This window comes from Medicago sativa, chromosome 1 (genome assembly GCF_051527215.1).
Source record: "Medicago sativa cultivar Bolivia chromosome 1, Bolivia_mono, whole genome shotgun sequence".
NCBI lineage: Eukaryota > Viridiplantae > Streptophyta > Magnoliopsida > Fabales > Fabaceae > Medicago > Medicago sativa.
The window spans coordinates 66,088,492-66,111,252 of NC_140749.1; the positions used below are offsets into that span (position 1 = coordinate 66,088,492).

Here is a 22,761-nt window from a genome sequence, read left to right on the forward strand (position 1 = left end):
CATTTCTTCATATTTAAATGTGAGTTCTAGTCATTGGACTACTAGATAAAAAAAAAATCAGTTGCAAAGGGAAATCAAGTTCATAACCAACCAAATTTTAACAACTCATAAACAAATAAATAAAATAATTAAAATGAACAGAGTATAAATAAATAAATAAATAAAAAGTCTAGAAGTCCTAACTCAACTGGCAAATGCCGAAATTGCAAGGACGAACGTCGTTACCCTGGTTCGAACCCGGGACCTCACGGTTGTGTGTGAGTTTAATTTCAGTAGATTACCACTTCATCTAAGACAGAAGAAAATAAAAAAAAAAAAAAAAAATCAGTTAAAACAGTAGCAAAAACATAGGGAAAATGGATTGGCCATAGCTTATACTTTTGTTGCTTCATCATTATTTTCCATCAACAAGACTCTCGATTATTGATTCATCGGTGTTCTATTGCTTCTTCTTTCTTCTGCTTCATCATTGGTCAATTGTGATTTCATCATAATTAAACTTTTCTTACTAGGCTTAATTTTTTTTTACCAATTATCTTCTTATATATAAAAGTTAACACGGGTGATTATTTTAACCCTAATTTTAACCTAAACCCTGCTGCTTGGATTTACTGTTTTAACCCTAATGCTTATTTTCAAATATAACCTTATCTGCTTCTTACTCTTTCTCCTTGATCTTAAACAACTTCTCTTCTTATATATCTTCTTATATATCCTTATTATCTAATCCTAATGTACAATGCACACAACCCTTTCAAAACCCTAAAACCAACTTTTGAGCGGGAATCCTTTGCTTAAAACTCATTTAATGCAATATTCAAAATTCAAATTTCCTTCTCCACAACTTAGGCGCTAAACCATCCTTCTGTCCAATTTAATGTGCATTTTAATTGTATTGACAATTCACTAGGTATTATTTCCAATTACTACAGACTCTTCGTATTCATACACCACTAGCAATTAATGTTTCCAACTTTCCAATGTAATAGTTACCAACGGAATGCACTATATGCAGGTATAAATAAACCCATCCTTCTGTCTTCCCCTCACTTCCCATTGCTTCCATTCGGCCATGGCTCATAATAACATAAAGACTTTTCTGTCATACCAGATTTATATAGGCATGGAATATTTTTGATCTGATGTTTTATTAATCTTTAACTATTCTGTTTGTATGGGTGCCTTGCTATCTAACATGTTCTTTATTTTGTTATACTTTTTTTGCAGCTCCTTTGGATCCCAATCCACTAACTGACATAGACAGGAGGATCAATGAGTTGAAGTTGAAATATAGGACATATCTAATAGAGCTGGATGTTGAATGAGTGAGATGTGTGCCGTTATTCTAATCATGTTAATGGTCTGATTTTTGCCCAACATGCGATGCTTATTACTTGTTTCCTTTTTGTCAGACACTATCGTATGACCGTTTCTTAGACTCTGTTATGCCAAGAAACACAGGAATTCTCTGACAGATGATACGGGCCATGTGTGGCTTTGTAGCCTAACATTTGTCCGTTCCAAGGAACCGCATTACAAGATAGATGGTGAATGGAAGCAGTTTTGTTCCAGCTGTAGTGTGACTGGGGTCATTCATCAAGATTGGTGCACCGAATATTGGCGCTAATACCGCATTCTTTATCACATTTCAGTTTTAACTGCCACAATTTCTTTTGTCAGAGTCTATTAATTTTGAGGTTTTAGCGTAATTTTCCTTCTAACTTATTCATTGATGTCATTTGCCCCGATTCACTGTTACTAGCGTGGTTAATGTTTTGGGAATATTCTACTTTTTTATTTTTACTGCACCAAAGATTGAAATAGTATAAATGGTGCATTTTGATTTTCTTCACTGGATTATTATGTTATTTATTTATTAATCTATCAAGCTCCATTGATATTTAAGCTCAATGTTTGGTGACGTCGAATTGGGATAGTGTTTTTTACAACCTTAATTATAATATGATATACACAATAGTAGTTGACTCTTATGCATTATAACGAATATGATCAATTGGATTGAACACAGCGATTTAGCTACTGGTATTAATCAATATAGAATCACGTAACTGCTTTTTACGGTGCTATTGCTCAACCTAGAATCACCGGTATTTAGAAAGGCATCTTTGAGCAAAAATGCGTTTTTTCGACAGTGTTAATGATCATAGTCATTATAATGTGATGTACGTTTGTGATTTTGACGTTTATGAGTCATGCAGCTTATATGATAATTGGGAATAGAATCACTGTGACAGTGATGATGTCAAATCTGATTATCATGCGATCTACTATATAACTAGTGACCGCTTATGAAGTGTAACTATATGAGTAATTGTAGAAACACTGCGATCACGTAAATTCTTTTTACTATTATATGAATTAAGTTTAACCACCACTATTTAAAAATGCATCTTTGAGCAACTTTGCGTTTTTTTTTTTTAAAGAAACTTTGCGTTTTTTTGACAGTGTTAATTTGTACTAAACTTTCAATCTTACAACTTCTGCAGCATATGATCAATTTTAATAATCAATGTGATTTAGTCAATGCTCTAAAGCGCGTTCCTACTCAGTGTATGAAACATCACAGCCACTAAGTAGCATATTTTGAATTTGTTGTTATTATTCGATTTGAGATTGAATACGCAATTGCTCGAATTTTTTAATGTTAAAGTCTAAAGATTAAAATCACCGTCATTTAGAAACATAGTTTTACTGTGGTGCCGTATAGTTCACATCTGTTACCAAGAGTATAATCATCAAGTTTATAAGATCAAACATAAGAATTAGTTTTACAGTATGAACATTCATTATACTACGATCTTCTTTTTAATTGTAATTTTCTTATAAACATTGTATTTTTGCACCAGAACCACATTATTTGATATATATTTCAATAATTTGTTTCCAATTATTATGACCCGTGCGGCAGCACGGGTGGCAGGTCTAGTTAGGCTTAATTTTATTCTTTTGAAATGAGGACGAATTTATCAGGAGAAAATTGTTCTAAATGCGGACGAATTTTTTAGGAGAAATTGTTCTTAGTCAAATTAATTAGTCGTCTTTCTTTTTGGGTTAGATACTGGTTTTGATTAAACCTTATTTAAAAATTAAACTTTGTGCCCGAATATTCAAGCGTCACAACATTCACAGTTTCAACGGCAATAATGGCACACCACACCTTGCCAAAATACTAAAACTTGAGTGGTTCACGACAACGAGCTTTTTCGCTGGGGTGAGCAAAGGGACAGTCTAGTTATGGCTCCTGCATTGGGTGCACTGCCAAATTTTCAACACGTATATTCAGAATATTCAAAAAAATGAAATATTTAATCAATTCCGATTTCTTATTACCCTCTAACCAGTAGCTACCACTCGATCAACTAGTGTTATTTTGAGTTGGAAACTGAGTTATATTCTCATAAATGTTAATAATCTCTTTACTTAAATTGGATAGAACTTTTAGTGCATAAACACTACATAAGATAGTGATCCTTCCTTCTTATTGTTACTACCAGGATGCTTAAGCTAAACTGGTCCGTGAAAGAATTAGATACACTGAAGTCCCACATTAGAGAGATATACGTTTGGAAAGGTTATCATTTGGTATACAAATGATGGTAGGACTGGAGCGAAAGTCGAAGGTGTGGTAAGACTAATACCCATTCAACACCTTTTGGATTCTTTAATTGAGAATGTTTTTTTTATAGTTTTTACTTTACTTTTCAAAAATAGGTAAAGTCATAAATTTTATAGTGATTTGCCTATTTTAGGAAGATAAAAAAATATGAAAATTCTTTAATGAGTGTTTGTAAAATAATTAATGGGTAGTTATGGATAAATATTTTTATTTTATTTTATAATTTTGGTGTTTAAATTTTATATTTAATTTAAATTTTGTTAAAAACATCTATTTTGTTTCAACTTATGTAGAATATCCCCTTCACTTAAAGATCACGATGAAGTGGTTGGTTCGAATACAAGTCTATTTTTCTAATAAATTTTGGATCACTAAGACTGAGTAATTTGGTTGTAATTTTTTTTTTCAATAATAGTTTTGTTTCTTCACATCCATGTGAACCAACAAGTGATCATGAATATTGTCTTCTAATTTGTACTATTACCAACACACTACTGTAGTGGTGGCACTACCCCGCTAATATTATTGAAAGAGGATTGATATTTGGACATCCAAAATCAAACAAAACAGAGAGAGAGAGAGAGAGAGAGAGAGAGAGAGAGAGAGAGAGAGAGAGAGAGAGAGAGAGAGAGAGTTTGTTTAAAAGTGGTTGTTCAAATATCTTTTCTCTTATTGAAAATACAATTTCTGCAATCAAAACAATTCAACCTTATCAAAAAGGAAAATATGAAATTAGTAATTAATTTGTACATATCAATGTTGTATAAAGTTAAATACTTGTTGCATAACATAATTAATTTGTGATTTTTTAGGAGTGATACAATTGTTGTTTTTTATTTTGTTAATGTGATAGAATTTTTTATATAAGTAAATTGATGTATTTTTCAAGATTAGGAAAAAAGTTATATATTACTCTTATGAATATCAATTATAAAGTTTTAACTAATACTTTATGTCTTGTCAAAAAAAACTAATACTTTATTTCACTTAGGGTCCGTTTGGTTCGAGAGTTTTGGAGGGGAGGAGAGATTTTTAATTTGAAGTGTTTGGTTCAATTTTTAGAAGGGGAGAGGAGGGGAGCAATTTTTATTGGATTGCCAAAATTATCCTTAGATTAATTTAAAATCTCAATATTATCCTTATAACAACATTTATTATTATTAGGTTATATTATTTTTGAAACAACTTTTATTTAGGTTATACTAGTTTAGAGACCCGGCGTTGCCTGGGTTAGATATTAAATAGTAAGTTTTATAAGTTTGTGTGCACGAATACACATGTAAGTATATTAGATTGAATTTATTTAAATTTACAATTATAATAATATCTTAAAAATATATATAAATGATGAGATGAATGTCCAATGCAAGAATAAAAAGTGTAACAAAATCAATAATGAATTAGTCCAAGTGGTAAGAGTTTTGGGTCCCTTTAAACATGTGGTCATGGGTTTGTTTCATGGCTCATGCGTATGAGAGAAAAAAAATCGATTGAAAGGGAATAAAATTGGTGTTTGGCAAACCTAAAAAAGGAAAAATGTTAGATGAAAAGAAGGTTTGGGGTTTCTGCTTGTGCTCAAAATATGTAAATATGTGATTAACAAAAATTTATTTATTTATAATTAACATTTGCAATAGAATATGTTGCTAAAAGATAACATAATAACTAATCGAACCTTTTTTTTATCAAAAATAAAAACTAATCGAACCCTTTTTTTCCTCAAACATAAAAACTAATTGAATGATACAGTGCTAAAAGATTAGTAATAACTAATTGAAGTTTCTTTTCCTAAAAACAAATAAACAAATTGAAGTCTTTTAATCATAAAATAAGATCATACATGTAAACTTTGTTGAAAGTATTATGTGTATGAAGTCTTTTAATCATAAAATAAGATCATACATGTAAACTTTGTTGAAAGTATTATGTGTAGTTTGTTGAGATATTTCTGCTACATAAAATATTAGAAATTCAAAAAAAAATTAAAGAAAATATTGAGTGGATAAGATCAAAATGTTATTGAGATATTTATGTTAAATAAAATATTGATTTTTAAAAATAGAAAAAATAATAGAAATATTGAGAATGAATGTGGAAGTGACACGTGGCATAAAAAACCTTACTTTATATATATACTATTGATTGATTGATGTTATATTATCTTGTAACAACTTTAATTATTATTATTATTATTATTATTATTATTATTATTATTATTATTATTATTATTATCATCATCATCATCATCATCATCATCATCATCATCATCATCATCATTTATTTTTTTGAACAACCATTATTATTATTAGGTTATAGGTTAATTAGTGTGTAACAACTTTTATTATTATTAGGTAATATTATCATTGTAACAACTTTTATTCCATATTATTAACAACTTTTTCTTGTAACAACTTTTATTACTACTTGTAACAACTCTATTACTAATCCAACATTCATCATCCACATCGTGTTGTTATCGATTACATCGTTATTGTTTCGTTACTTTATTATCCTTATTTAATTAAGTTTAAGGGTAAAACAGTAAAATAATTTTAAAATCCCTCCCCTCCCTTTGCGAACCAAACACATTTTTAATTTAAATATCTCCCCTCGCATCCCCTCCTAATTCTCGAATCAAACGGACCCTTAATTTTTGGGCAAGATCGGCTGTTTTATAAAAAACAAACTTCACATTATTTTATTTGGGTTGTATATTGTCCACCAAATATTGTAGATGACAAAAAATGTTTCAATTGTCCAATATTATTTCATATCTATTACTTGTTCTATTGCAAATAAAACTTACACTATAATTTTTTTAAATATGTCAATGCCTAACTTTCTCAATCAATTCATAAAGGTGAGATCTCCCTTCATTTTTTTTTCCCATTCCATGGTTCGAAGGCACACCAGATTACCAGAGTCAGGACAAAAAACCTTGGATCAAATCATATATATACAATAAATAAATGATTAGAAAAAGACAAAAAAATAAAAATCAATATGTTTAGTGACACAGTTGAGTTGAGATTTAGATGGAGAAAAATAGAATAAAACTTTTTTTCAATTAAAAAAGAAAGCAAAACTTTGAAGTATTATTATTAACGTTTGATTTTCATGCACACAACATATTTTGCTTTTTCTTCCTTTAAAAGCCATATATATTATTCAGTCATGTCTCTCTCTACTCCATGTCAAAAGTTTCCTTCTTTTTCTTCTCTTTCTTTCTGTTTTTTTCTTCACAAAGTTTCAGAGTTAAAGCTGAAAAATAAACCAAATATTGTAGTACATGTACCACTACTAAATCATGCTTTTTCTTCTTGAAGAAAATTAACAAGACCAAACACAATTCAGTACACTTTCACTTAGGATTCTTTTTCTTTAGACACCTCAAGTGAAACACTTTTCAATTTTAATATTTTTTTTTTCATCTTAGAAGTGCTTAAAATAAGCACTTATGCTACTCAGAAACAGATCAAGAGCAGTCACCAAACAAAGTTTGATGGGTGAACAATCACCAAATCAAAATTTCACTACAATACCATCTCTATTTGGTTCACCAAACTATAGAGATTTTCATTTCACTTCCAAAAAATCTCTCACTGGAACTGAAGCTTTGATAAGTCCAACATCAATTCTTGACACAAAAGCGTTAACCTCATTTGAAAATCCTTTCTCAATTACCAATAGGAACAAAGTTTGTAGCTCAAGGGACAAAGGAGATTCAAAAACCATTGGTCTTGGTCTTGGTCTTGTTGGTATTCTAAAAGATGAACCTCTTCATCAAAATTCTGATCATAAACTAAGCAATAGAAAAGTTCTGTTTGGAACTGAGCTTAGAGTGAAAATCCCTCCTCTACCACCTTCCATGTTTGAGTCACAAAAAAGTGTTCTTAGTTTGAGTGAGATGGAACTTTCTGAAGAATACACATGTGTGATATCTCATGGACCAAACCCAAAAACAACTCATATATTTGATAATTGTGTTGTGGAAGAAAGTTACTGTTCTGTCCCTAATAGTCCTCACTCTTTTTCACTGAATTTTCTTAGCTTTTGTTACACTTGCAAAAATCATCTTGAGCAAACAAAAGACATCTTCATTTACAGGTAAAACTTTAGTACATTTAAATATTTATTTTTTGTTTTATTTAGTTACTTGAGCAAAGCTTATTAAGGAGCATTAACTTGATGGTTTTTTTTTTTTTTTTTTTTTGCAGAGGAGAAAAAGCTTTTTGCAGTCAAGAATGTAGACACAAAGAGATGGTGTTAGATGAAGCAGAAAATTAATAATTTAATGCTCACAATTTACTTATTATGTTTTTTACCTTTTTAAGTTCTATTTGTGTGATTTTTCCTCCTTCAACCTTGCAAATAGAGATAAAAGAGGATGTATTGTAGAGTTCATTTCAAGAAATGTGAGCAGTATTGAATAGATTGCTTCTAATGATAATGATGCTATGATTGAAAATAGTGCCTTTAATTTTCCTTCTTATCTTAGTTGTTGGCCATGATAATGCATATAATTATTAAATGGGGACCAATAAATTATTTCTCTCAAGAAGATTCCAATTTCTCATTAATAGAATACTATAGTACATGATGTATTCTATTATTATGATATGGTTTTCACGCCCCTCAACTTAGATAAAAATTGAGCAAACCATTATAATACATAAAAAAAAAACTGACGTTGACAGAGAAATATACATTTGTTATAGGTCATTTTCCTTACCTATTACTCCATGATCCAAATAATTGAGTATTAGGCATCAATGAGACACTTTGTACGTATTAACAACTGTGAGAATCCCAAAATTTCAAAGTTCGGTTTTAAAGCCATTCGTACATTAAATTACAAACAATTATGTCCACATCAAGTCATCAACAATTATAATTATGTGCCAAAAAGGAAAAGAATGCAATGGCTTTGTTTAACATGATCAACCTAATTAGCAAAATGATTAAATTATCGTTCTAATTAATATTAAGTGTTCTAGTTTATATACACTTCTTAAAAAATCATCAAGTATACTGGTTTTCATGATAAAATAAATTTTAACGACTAAAAAACCCTTATGAATAAATAGTTAGTGAAATAGTTTGGTAAATGAGATAACCATAAGGACATTAGCAGAAAACAGTATTTAATGTTTCATTAGTATTCTAAACTGATAAAAAATATAAGACATACATATCCTCGAAGGAGGATTCCAGAATTTGAGTTGGGACATCGAAAGAGATATGTGTAGGAGGTCTAAAATTCAATCTTGGCTTGTAACACTTCCCCTCCCAAACTAATTAACAACTAAAATTTACCTATGATAACAAAAACAAGTAAATATTCTACACATCACATTAATGCAATACATGAGAAGTCGTAACTAAAGTATTGCAGATAAAAAAAATAAAGGTTCTTGGTGTTTTTAGTCTCTAGTTTATTTTTAATTCATGTAAATATACAATATTTTGCTTTTGGTTTTTGGAATTTTGTTTTAGACCTTCCAAAATGTGTATATATTGAAAGTTGTCTTTGTATATTCATTTAGTTCCTATTTTAAGGGACTAAAAGCAGATGTTGTACATATTATAGAGCAATTTAATATGAATAAATTGTATAGGGACCAAAATAATAAGGATTAAAATAAAAAAATAGTATATTTGAAGGGACAAAGGAAAAAAAAACTAACGAGACGTACTATGAAAAAAAAATGACATATTTGCGGGTACCAACTTACATGTCTTGCAATTTGGTGATTCATATTTGTTTCAAAAAGATATTCATTATTGTTTCAGATGATCTGGTTGGTTTTTTTATGGGATATTTAGAAGGAGCGTAACTCGTAGATTTTCTGTAACAAAAAGTAAAATCATGATCGGTTACTATATCACATGAAACTTCTCTCTTGGTCGTGGCTGAAATCTCAAAAACCACTCTCTTTATGATTTCCATTCTTAGTGGAATAACCCTTTGATTTGTACGGGTTATGTCACCATGTAATGTCGCATTTGGATCTTTATTTTTTGTTTAGACTTTGTATCTTATGACCTTGTTTTGGCTCTCTTTTAGGCACATCTTGTGCTTGATCAAGACTCTTATTTTTTAATATATTGCATTTGCCTTCTTAAAAAAAATTGCAGGTACCAAGTACAAATAAAAATAAACAAGAAATTAAGTGGCAAAGCTTGGGACCCAAAGTACTGAAACACATATTTAGACCAAACACATAATTGCACCCAACCATAATATACGACATATGAAAATGAAAGCAAATGGTAAACAAGACTTGGTGCGCTTGAAAATAACAAGCAACCTTTAACTAGATAAGTATTCTGCTCTGTGGAATCATTAACTAGAGAAATTGACGTTCTCATAAAAGAAAGAGTGAAGTGCTTAAGGTGAAAAATTGAAGAACGCAACGAAATTGGGACCCAAAGTACACTGAAAAGTGAGCATGCTAATATGCTAAGATGCTCAATTAATGGTAATAATAAAGAACCAACCAATGGAACTAGGAAGATGGTGACTCCTTTGGCATCTCCAAACGTTAATTAGTTACTATAGTTAGTAGTACGAATGACACATGAACATCAAAGATGACAGCTTTCGCATTTTGATTGAAGAGATAAGTTCAAGCTTTCATAATCCTATGGGAACTGATTTTTTAAGCATTAAAATTTTAGTGTTGTTGTTTGATTTTTGTGTGTATTTTTTAAAGGTTTAAATGTGTAATTGGTCCCTGCACTTTTAACAGATTTTGGCATTGGTCCCTGCACTTTTTTTTGTTTGGCATTGGTCCCTGCACTTTGTAAAAATATTGGCATTGGTCCCTGCACTTTTTTTTGTTTGGCATTGGTCCCTGCACTTTGTAAAAATATTGGTATTGGTCCCTGCACTTTGAAAAAATATTGGTATTGGTGCCACGTGGCATGAAATGATTGGGACCAATACCAATATTTTTCCAAAGTGCAGGGACCAATACCAATATTTTTACAAAGTGCAGGGACCAATGCCAAACAAAAAAAAGTGCAGGGACCAATGCCAATATTTTTACAAAGTGCGGGGACCAATGCCAAACAAAAAAAAGTGTAGGGACCAATGCCAAAATTTGTTGAAAGTACAGGGACCAATTACACATTTAAACCTTTTTTAAATGTATATGTTGTAGAAGATAAAAAAAAAAAATCAGAAGAAATGTTGCATGTGAATAATATGAATGGGTTCCATATTAATAATTGTCATTTAAAAATATCGCAATATTTTTTATTTTTTTCATTAATATACCATTATTTATTGTTACTCCACTTTACTATTCCTCTAACTATAATTCATAGGAGTGTTTTAGTACATGATATTAAATTTGGTTAATGCTATGTAAAGCGAAAGTTTATTCACGATGGGTTCTAGAATGACGTGACGACAAATTTTTATCCCTTAGATTTTCATACTTATTTGACAACTGTTTCATCAGAAAAATATATAAAACCCACCACCCTATGTTTCTAGACCAGGCAATAATTTAATTGGATAGCATTCATTTCGGGACAGATTTCGTGGTAAAACCCTTCAGGATATTTAGCACAACTCATTAAATTTAGGGTTAATTAAGTTTTTCGTCCCTATAAATATTTGCAGTTTTGTTTTTAGTCCCTATAAAAATAAATCACACTTTTTAGTCCCTACAAAATTTTCCGTTAATGTTTTTAGTCCCTGTTAAATTAAAATTTGTTTAATTATGCTTAAAATTTTAAATTTTTTAATGATTTTTTACATACTTGTTTAAAACATGATAAAACGTTCCGCCACAATATGTTAGTTCAAAATTTTATTTTTAGGTCCAAATTTTCGTTAGTTTTATCTTGAATTTTTGGCATTTTAAAAAAATTATATTTAATTCATTACATGTCAAAAAACTAAAAGATTTTATAAAAGAGTGTCTTACGATGTTATGAACATGTCTATAAAAAATCTTTCAAAAATTTAGAAGTTTAAGCATAATTAAACAAATTTTAATTTAACAGGGACTAAAAACACTAACGGAAAATTTTGTAGGGACTAAAAAGTGTGATTTGTTTTTATAGGGACTAAAAACAAAACTACAGATATTTATAGAGACCAAAAACTTAATTAACCCATAAATTTACTATTAAAGTCAACACAACCAATCATTTTTTTAAAAATCACACACAATCCTTAAAAAGACAATTATAGTGAGAATATATAGTGTATGTGTCATAATTTGTTTCTTGAAAAACATTTCTTAATATATCTGGATGAGGAAGAAATAATTCACACTTTCACGGTAAGAATGACTTGTAGAGATTGAAAAAACATTACTCGTGCAAAAAAAAAAAAATATGGAACCCCATGACACGAGGATATGGGATAGGAGGAAATTATGAAAAGTTCCAGACAATATCTTAAATGGAAGTCCATTAATAATGATGATATAACTAGTCATCAACAGGTAAAATGGCACCCCGTCCAAATACGCAGGTCCCATGCATGTTACAAAAATATCTATTTAGAGCTGAAACAGTAGGGGGCAACATTTAAAAAATTAGTGACAACATATATATTTATACATTCCTTCAAAACAAAACATATATATTTATACATATAAGCTAAGGTCAAGTCTACCATGTACAAAGAAGAGAAGTCTTGGACCATAGACAAAGTTGTTATCAGTGTTAGATCAACAAGTTCAGCATTAATTTAAATGAAACATGAAATTTATTGATTCAATAGGAGAAAATAGACTTACCATGATGAAATAGACTCATGCATGATGTAAGAGCAATTTATTTAAAATATGCCTTTTTTTTGCCTGCGTTTGAAATTTATTTTTGGTGGTCGGGGTTTGAACCCGGACCTTTTTAAAGAAATATGCCTTTTTTTTTTTTTTTGTTGGTGACCGGGGTTTGAATTCCGAACCTTGCATATATTATGCATTGTCCTTACCAACTAAGCTTGTTTAATATTAAAGACATATACTTTTTTTTAACAAGACACATGCCTTGTTTTTTTTATGTGGTGGTTGAGGTTTGAACCCCGGACCTTGCATATATTATGCATTATCCCTACCAACTGAGCTAAACTCACGAGGACACATGCCTGAAAAATTTATTGTTAAAAAAAGTAGAATAAATCATTATTAGTCTAAAATATTATAACTTGTTTAAAGAATAATATGTTAATTGCTATAATCCTTCAAACAATATTTTTTTACAAACAAACAACCTTCAAACAATATTAATTACTATAATAAATAGTTTCATATTATAAAAAAATAAAAAAAATTGTTAAGTGGTATTTGTAGCGTCAATCAACTGTGGTTGGGGTGGAGCAATGGCGACCTACAACGGTCACGTCAAAATTGTTAAGTGGTATTTGTAGCGTCAATCAACTGTGGTTGGGGTGGAGCTCTGGCGACCTACAACGGTCACGTCAATGGATCCCCAAACGTCACATGACTGAGTTCCGACGTGTGGTGGTGCTCCGGTATACAATGTCTTTTTTTGTGTGGTGGGTATTCGAACCTCAGACCTTGTATATTTTATGCATTTTCCTTACCAACTGAGCTAAGCTCACGAAGACGTATACAATGTCTTTTCTATTAATTATAATAATTTTAGTTTTTATATAAACCTGTTTTTGAAAAAGCATAAAAAGAAACATATAGATGATTCTATTTTTCATAAAAAAATACAATTTTTTTTTTTAAAAACGTAAAATGTTCATAAAATTCAGTTTTCCATCACAAAAAAATATAAATTATTTTTGACAAAATCGTAAACAATATATTTATTTTTAAATAAAAACGACAATTGGATTTCATCAAAAAAAAACAATGAAATGGTCCATTGGATTTATATCAAATTGCCACCTTACTATTGACCAATCTTATTTACTTTTTTTTTTGACAAGACCAATCTTATTTACTTGTAATGATATGTTATGACTTGGATTTGGACTAATTTTCCTCACTATGGAAATTGGAAATCATCTTATTAGCTAGTATTTGGTGGATTTGGTTTTGGAGAAATAATAGCATTTTCAGTGAGGATACCTAGGACATCCAGATGGTTTAAAGGAAAATTATCTTGTCTCTTGATGATTTTTCTCAGTTTCTTAATCTTAGGCATTGTTGATGATATTCAACATTCTTGAGAGGCATTGGCAGGTTCATTGCAATCACATTTGTTCAAGAAGCTAACCTCATTTGGATTCATTGTTGTTTAAGAATCAGCTTGGTTTGATCCATGTTGTCTCATGTAGCCTTTTCTTTCTTTTGTACCAAAAAAATGGGTTTGATTGTGATGTTCACGAGTTTATGTGTACTTTGTCTAGTCATAAATTTTTACTAGGCTAATTATATGAACTTGATTTCAATTTTTTTTATTAAAAGATGTAATGATATACGAATTTAATTAAGGTCGCTCAATATAGGACAAATTAGTTTGACTTGGAGTGTAAAATAAATAAAATTAAAAAGAATTTACATAAGTGTTCAATTAGAGAGTGTATATTCGCTCTATTAAAATTAAAAATTTGTAAAAAGAAGGATTGTTATATATTCTTTTATTACATGTTGAGGTAATAAGGCATAGGGTTACCTCTAATTTTAAACTGAACTTAGTCCTCGTGAGCTTAGATCAGTTGGTATGGACAATGCATAATATATTCAAAGTCTACGGTTTAAACCCTGGCCACCACAAAAAAAAAAAAAAAACCGAACTTAATTACGATAAAATATCAATTTGATCCTACTCTCATGTATTTGATCCGTGAACTATAAAAATATAATTGGTCTCTATACTTTTTTCAATACATCCAGCTACCATTCTCTCCTGTTTTTAAAACAATTAAGGGACTAATTTGTCGGAATAATGATATTTTAGGTGGAGAGGTAGTAGTGTTTAGGTAAGACTACCCCTAGTGCTAACCTACACCCGTTTTTACATGCTACCGAATCACAAAATGAGACACAATTTTTACCATATTTTTCTTGTGGAAGAAAGTCAATCTAGGGACCAAATAGTTGGGTCATATTGGGTATCCAGGTACCATCAACATCCCTAATTAATACAACATGTATACATCATACAAGACAATCAAGGTCGGATGTGGCACTGATGCAAGAATATGGGAAATTAAATATATGATCCAACCTAAATACGTCAAAACAAATGTGGAACAATTCTCCATTATTTCAATGTGGGTTAACACATATAGACTTGTTTGAAAGCCGGGGAAAAATGATTGCTACTCAGTTAGACGTACTTACCGTCTCTATATTGAGGATATTGTGGATAATATCCACTTGAGAAAACCAGGTTATTGGAGTGGCATATAGAATTTGAAAGTACCTCCAAAAGTTAAGAACTTGGTATGGCGGATTTGTAGAGATTGTTTTCCTATGTGTGTGTAATTAAGTAATAGAGGTATAAATTGTCCGCTGGAGTGTGTTACGTGCAACGATCCACGTGAAAATAGTTATCATATTTTCTTTCATTCTGGCTCCGCAATTGACATGTGGTGCAAAGAGACAAGTTTGATAATGAGTCAGATATTATTATTAATTTGTTAAATCAAGTGTCAGCAGCTCAAGCAGAGACAATTACTACTAATTTCAAAGAGTATATGGAAAGCTAGAATTCTCAAGCTTTGGCAACGGTTAACATATTCTAGTAGTACAATAGTGGAGAGAGCAAAAGGTTGGAGGAGTGTGTTATATAATAATAACATAGAATCATCTCAAGTAATAATAACAAACAATTACAACTAAAATTAAATTAGAGAACAAGAGAAACTTATCGAATTTAGTTGTAGACACCGCTCCATCAAAATCTTCACAAATCCAATTGGAGGAAACCTGCAAAACAACACACTGTTAAGTAACCTGAGGCGTGACATAGTCACTGTCCTTGAGGATTTTATCCGCCTCATAAGCGCATATCCTCCCAGGATACAACAGTTCTTCCCCGTTATGAATCATAACCGGAGGTGACAGAACAACTCAAATTTATCTCAAAGATAACCGGAGATGTAACCCAGAAACTCAATATTTTTTATGAGGGAAAATAATGTGTGTATAGATAAATATGAAGTGAGGGAGTATATAAATGTATGCTATGTGCAGGTTCAATTTTCAGACTTTTCTAATGAAGAGGAAATTGATTTTCTGTGCAGAGGTAATTGTTGTTTTGTTTTCGTGGATGAATGTAGAAAATGTGCTTCTCATCAATTTCTCTAGTGTCAAGCCTTCAATGTATATATATTGTGAGAACATGCCACTTACTCCACATAAATAGCAACATGAATAAAACCATTTTTTCAGTTGAGAAGATTAAGGCATGGCTTGACTGACTAAGTAAACATAATGAGTCATGGTGCTCATTTAGGAACTGAGAAAAACGTGGTCAACAAAAGAGAATACATAGTGAACATGTAAAATACCAAGTCAAATATGTTGGAACAAAATGTGTTTAACAATAAACCTTAAAGAGTTTTGATGATAACAAGGTATTAAAAATTGTAAATTGGATTAGCTAATATTTGTTCAAGTGTACAGGACCATAATTATAAAGTTACATCATCATTGGTTCTGAATGAGCAAATAAAGAGCTATGGAAACAACAAAAATTTGAAGCTTGGACGCTCCTGAAGGCAACTTGCTCCTGAAGAAAAAGTGCTCCTGAAGTCAAGCTGCTCCTGAAGAAATAGCGCTCCTGAAGTAAGCTGCTCCTGAAGAATAGTGCTCCTGAAGACAAGAGGTCCAGAAGTCACATCATCAGAAGCTGCATCATCAGAAGCTGCAGAAGTCATATCATCAGAAGCTGCATCATCAGAAGCTGCCTCATCAGAAGCCATTTCACCAGAAGCTGAATATCAACTGGATTTGCAAAGAATCAAGAATTGAAGAATCATCAATGCAAAAGTTGTCTATTGGATTCGAAAACACAAACAAAGGATTAGTGGAGTTTTGCAACGGTCATTTCAAAGGTGTTTAAAGGCATGTGTTTGCAATTTGGACGAAAGCGTTGACATTGTACTTTGTACGAATTGTACAACCACGTTCTCCACTACTCTGTTTTGTGTCTGCACTTCAAGACAAGAAAACAGCTCCAGAATACGGTCTCGCCTGCATAGATGTTCCTTTGGATAAGGAATGGATTTCAAATTTGTTCTTCATAGGACAACAACCAAATCAGGCAAAAGATCATTGGTGAAAGATCAAGCTTCAACAACGACTCTTTGGTGTGCTGGCAATTTCACAACGTCTCTTTCACACCTCTATATAAAGGAGTGAAGACCTAGAGAATTGGTAATGCAAGAACGCTGAACGAAAGACTCACAAAGATTTTCACAAGTACCAAACCTCTGCTGAAATTGTTCTGCATTCACTTAGAATTTCTGTGTCTCAAAGTCATATCTTAGAAATTCTTAAGTCCATTGAGTCTGTATCTGATTTGTATTGTGAGCACCTCTGATTGTATATCAAGTGTTCAACCTTAAACAATTTTCTGTGTAATTTTGTTTAGTTAGGAAGTCTCTTGCAGTTGTGCTTGAGCAGGAAGTCTCTTGATTGTGTTCTTGAGCAAAGGAAGTCTCTTGCTTGTGTGCTTGAGCATTGGAAGTCTCTTGCTTGTGTGCTTGAGCATTTGTAATCAGATATTACTCATAGTGAAATCTCCTTGGAAGTGCAAGGGGGACTGGACTACTTCCGGATTGTGGAAGGAACCAGTATAATTGCTTTGTGTCGTTCTTCTTCTCTCTCTCTGTTTTATTCCGCTGCATTTAGATTCTGATTATCACTTCAGAAGCTGTCTCACTTAGCTTCTGATCAGTGTGTTCAGTTTTTAGGAGAAACGAAGAATTTTTCTAAAACACAATTCAACCCCCCTTCTTGTGTTTTTCTCACCTTCAATTGGTATCTAGAGCCTTGGTCTGTTGTGTATCACTTAACCGTGCAACAGTCAAAGATCTGAGAAAAACATGACTACTCCTCCTCCTGATGGTGATACTAGCTATAAAAATGTCTCACATGATTATAGTGATAGTAAGAAAACCAGTGTTGGAAAAGTTCCAAAGTTCAATGGAGATGCTGAAGAGTTCTCTTGGTGGAAGACCAATTTTTACAGTTACATCATGAGCCTAGATGAAGAATTGTGGGATATTCTGGAAGACGGCGTTGGTGGTTTAGTCCTTGATGAAGAAGGAGCTGCTGTGGATAGAAAGAAACATACTCCAGAACTGAGGAAACTTTACAAGAAGCATCATATTATCAGAGGAGCTCTTGTCACTGCCATACCCAAAGCAGAATACATGAAGATGAGTGACAAATCCACTGCTAAAGCTATGTTTGCTTCTCTCTGTTCAAATTATGAAGGGAGCAAGAAGGTCAAAGAAGCAAAGGCTCTCCTGCTTGTACATCAGTATGAGTTATTCAAAATGAAGGATGATGAAACTATTGAGGAGATGTACTCAAGGTTTCAAACCTTAGTTTCTGGTCTACAGATTCTAAAGAAGAGCTATGTTGCTTCTGATCATGTAAGCAAGATACTCAGAAGCTTACCTGCCAGATGGAGACCAAAAGTGACTGCCATTGAGGAAGCTAAAGATTTAAACACTTTAAGTGTCGAAGATCTTGTTAGTTCTCTCAAAGTTCATGAGTTAAGTCTTAATGAACATGAGTCTACTAAGAAGAGTAAATCAATAGCTCTTCCATCCAAAGGCAAGTCATCAAAAGCTCTCAAAGTGGTTGAATCTGAAGAGGAAGAACAGTCAAGTTCAGACTCTGAACCAGATGCTGCTGAAATGGCCATGCTCTCAAACAGACTTCAATATCTGGCCAAGAAGAACAGAAAGTTTCTCTCCAGAAGGGGTAACTCCAGAAGCTCAAGGAAAGAAGATCAGAAGGGATGCTTCAACTGTAAGAAGCCAGGTCACTTCATTGCTGAATGCCCTGATCTTCAAAGAGAAAAGTCAAAGGACAAGTCAAAGAGGTCTACATTCAAACCAAGCAAATTCAAGAAGCAGATTAAGCAGAGTTTAATGGCAACCTGGGATGATTTGGGTAGTGAATCTGGATCTGATAAAGAGGAAGCTGATGAAGATGCAAAGGTAGCTGTTGGGTTGGTAGCAACAGCAACTTCAGAAGCTGGATCAGATTCAGACTCAGAAGATGAAAATGAGGTATATTCCAAAATTCCCAGAGATGAACTTGTTGAGTCACTTAAAGAACTTCTTACACATTTTGAAGTAAGAACCAATGAGTTGAAGGATTTAAAAGAAAAATATGCTGATTTGGTACAACAGCAAAAATCAACTCTATTGGATCTGAAAGCTTCTGAACAGGGACTTAGGGGCTTTGACTTCATGTGTAAAACATATGAAGACCAGCTCAGGTTCTTATGTCAGAAGCTACAAGAAAAGTGTAATGAAAAACCTTTAAGTAATCATGAAATTGCTCTTGAAGACTTCATTATATCTGGCATTGACAGAAGCAGAGTGGCTTCTATGATTTATAGCATTTACAAGAACAATGGCAGAGGAATTGGTTTTCCAGAAGTGAAACTGGAGAAAACCAATCTAAAGTCTTGTTGTGAATGCATCAAGGAAGGTCTGAAAACATTCTTTGTACCAGAAGGGGCTGAGTTGGAAACTGTTGTTCAATCAGAACCTGAAGCTTCTAGTTCTAAGGCTAAGATTACTTCAAAGCCAAAGAACTCTAAGTCAAAGGCTATGATCAAATCTGATTCCAAAACTTCAAAGGTTAGGATCCTGAAAAGATCAGAACCTATTCCTCAGAGTCTGGTGAAACCAAAATCTGGGGTTCTGAAGTCTAAGTTTCAGAAGAAGACAGTTACTGCTTCTGAAGTACCAAAACCTAAGGTGATGGCTAATCAGAAGCAACCCAACTCACAGCACAAGGTACAAGAAGTGAAGAGTAAAGCCTTAAGTACTAACCTTCCAGGACCCATAGAACAATGGGTACCTAAATCTAAAAATGTCAATGATGCAGGTATGTCTAAGAGCAGTGCCAAAGCAAAGATCATGGTACCTAGACAGCGGTTGCTCAAGACACATGACAGGAGACAAGTCCATGTTCCTCAGCCTAACAATGAAAGAGGGAGGAAATGTGAAATTTGGAGGCAACCAGTCAGGCAGGATCATAGGTACAGGAACTATTGGTAATTCCTCTACCTCAATTAATAATGTATGGTTGGTAGATGGTCTTGAACATAACCTTTTGAGCATTAGTCAATTTTGTGATAATGGTTATGATGTGCTTTTTGAAAAACCCAACTGTACAGTAATCAACAAGGAAGACAAATCCATTGTGTTCAAGGGAAAGAGAGTTGACAATGTCTATAAAATCAATTTTTCTGAACTGGCTGATCAGAAGGTGATTTGCCTACTATCAGTGAATGATAAAAAATGGATGTGGCACAGAAGGTTGGGACATGCTAACTGGAGGTTAATCTCTAAGCTTAGTAAGTTACAACTTGTGAAAGGGCTACCAGACATTGACTATCATTCAGATGCACTTTGTGGTGCATGTCAGAGAGGGAAAATTGTGAAATCATCTTTTAAAACCAAAGACATTGTCTCAACCTCAAGACCTTTAGAATTACTCCATATTGATTTATTTGAACCAGTGAGTACTGCATCCTTATATGGAAGTAGATATGGATTAGTCATTGTTGATGATTACAGCAGATGGACTTGGGTGAAATTCATAAAGAGTAAAGATGTTGCGTGTGATGTATTCAGTAGCTTCTGCACTCAAATTCAATCTGAAAAAGAATCAAAAATTTTGAAAGTCAGAAGTGATCATGGTGGAGAATTTGAAAATGAGCCATTTGAAGCTTTTTGTGAAAAACATGGAATTTTCCATGAATTCTCTTCTCCTAGAACACCACAACAAAATGGAGTTGTAGAGAGAAAGAATAGAACTTTACAAGAAATGGCCAGAACCATGATTCATGAAAACAATTTACCAAAACATTTTTGGGCAGAAGCAGTGAATACAGCATGCTATGTTCAAAACAGGATCTATATTAGACCTATTTTGGAGAAAACAGCATATGAACTCTTTAAAGGAAGAAAACCCAATATCTCTTACTTTCATCAATTTGGATGTACTTGTTACATTCTGAACAACAAGCTCTACCTAAAGAAATTTGATGCCAAGGCCCAAAGAGGAATCTTTTTAGGTTACTCTGAAAGGTCAAAGGCATACAGAGTGTATAATTCAGAAACACTCTGTGTTGAAGAATCTATGCACGTTAAATTTGATGACAAGGAGCTTGAAGATAAAACTTCAAAGCAAGGTGAAAGTTTTGCAGAGATACAGGTTCCTGAAGCTACTCCAGAACCTGATCAGATAGCTGAGTCTGAAGATAGTCCAGAAGCTGAACCCACATCAGAAGCGCAAAATGAAACTGCTTCTGATGAAGCACAAGATGGCTCACATCAAGAAGATCCTCCCAGAAACACATTCAAACACAAGTCTTCACATCCTGAGGAGCTAATCATTGGAAACAAAGATAGTCCAAGAAGAACAAGATCACATTTCAGACAAGAAGAGTCAATGATTGGACTAATCTCAATGATTGAACCTACAACAGTTGATGAAGCACTTTCAGATGATGGATGGATCCTAGCTATGCAAGAAGAGTTGAATCAATTTCAAAGAAATGATGTGTGGGATCTGGTACCCAAACCTCAGCACAAGAACATTATTGGAACAAAATGGGTATTCAGAAACAAGCTGAATGAGCAAGGTGAAGTAACAAGAAACAAAGCAAGGCTTGTTGCACAAGGGTATAGTCAACAAGAAGGCATTGATTACACTGAAACGTTTGCTCCAGTTGCAAGATTGGAAGCAATCAGGTTACTTCTTTCCTATGCAGTTAATCATGGCATAATATTATATCAGATGGATGTCAAGAGTGCATTTCTCAATGGTGTCATAGAAGAAGAAGTGTATGTTAAGCAACCTCCTGGATTTGAGGATATTAAATATCCTGACCATGTTTTTAAACTGAAGAAATCACTATATGGCTTGAAACAAGCTCCCAGAGCTTGGTATGATAGACTAAGTAATTTCTTAATCAAAAATGATTTTAAGAGAGGACAGGTTGACACTACACTCTTCAGAAGGACCCTTGGGAAAGATATTCTTGTTGTGCAAATATATGTTGATGATATAATATTTGGTTCTACTAGTGCATCTCTTTGCAAGGAATTTTCTGAGTTAATGCAGGATGAATTTGAAATGAGCATGATGGGAGAGCTGAAGTTCTTCCTTGGCATTCAAATCAATCAATGCAAAGATGGAGTCTATGTTCATCAATCAAAGTACACAAAGGAGCTTCTGAAGAAGTTCAAACTTGAAGATTGTAAAGTGATGAACACTCCAATGCATCCTACGTGCAACCTGAGCAAAGAAGATGAAGGAGCTAAAGTAGATCAGAAGCTGTATAGAGGTATGATTGGTTCTTTGTTATACCTCACTGCATCTAGGCCAGATATTTTATTCAGTGTATGCTTGTGTGCAAGATTCCAATCAGATCCTAGAGAATCTCATATGACTGCTGTCAAGAGAATCTTCAGGTATTTGAAGGGAACAACTAATCTTGGACTCCTTTATAGGAAATCCTTAGATTATAAGCTAATTGGATTCTGTGATGCTGATTATGCTGGTGATAGGATTGAAAGAAAATCAACCAGTGGCAATTGTCAATTTCTGGGTGATAATCTTATATCCTGGGCTAGCAAAAGACAAACAACTATTGCTATGTCTACAGCAGAAGCAGAATACATTTCAGCTGCAAGTTGTTGTACACAACTACTTTGGATGAAACATCAGTTGGAAGATTATCAGATAACTGCTAACAGTATTCCCATTTATTGTGATAATACTGCTGCTATTTGTTTGTCTAAAAATCCAATTTTGCATTCAAGAGCTAAGCACATTGAAATCAAACACCATTTTATCAGAGATTATGTTCAAAAAGGAATTTTAGATATACAATTCATTGATACTGAAAATCAATGGGCTGATATCACTACAAAAAATGCGCTGGTTTGCGGGAGTTTTTTGGTGGAGGTTTCT

The 22,761-nt window shown here is 32.7% G+C and overlaps 1 protein-coding gene across 1 annotated transcript; it reads left to right on the forward strand.

Annotated features, from left to right (window-relative positions):
* The first annotated feature begins 6,828 nt into the window (after positions 1-6,828).
* LOC146956511 (protein MARD1-like) lies at positions 6,829-8,105 on the forward strand. The gene is made up of 2 exons (XM_085729260.1): positions 6,829-7,744; positions 7,855-8,105. The coding sequence occupies exons 1-2, from the start codon at positions 7,095-7,097 to the stop codon at positions 7,922-7,924; spliced, it is 720 nt and encodes a 239-aa protein (XP_085585386.1). The 5' UTR covers positions 6,829-7,094; the 3' UTR covers positions 7,925-8,105.
* The last annotated feature ends 14,656 nt before the right edge of the window (positions 8,106-22,761 follow it).

Excerpts from the sequence above, each read along its gene's own strand:
- LOC146956511 (XM_085729260.1), top strand. The coding sequence starts at position 7,095 with ATGCTACTCAGAAACAGATCAAGAGCAGTCACCAAACAAAGTTTGATG. Across the intron at positions 7,745-7,854 it reads AAAGACATCTTCATTTACAG|AGGAGAAAAAGCTTTTTGCA; the intron begins GTAAAACTTTAG and ends TTTTTTTTGCAG.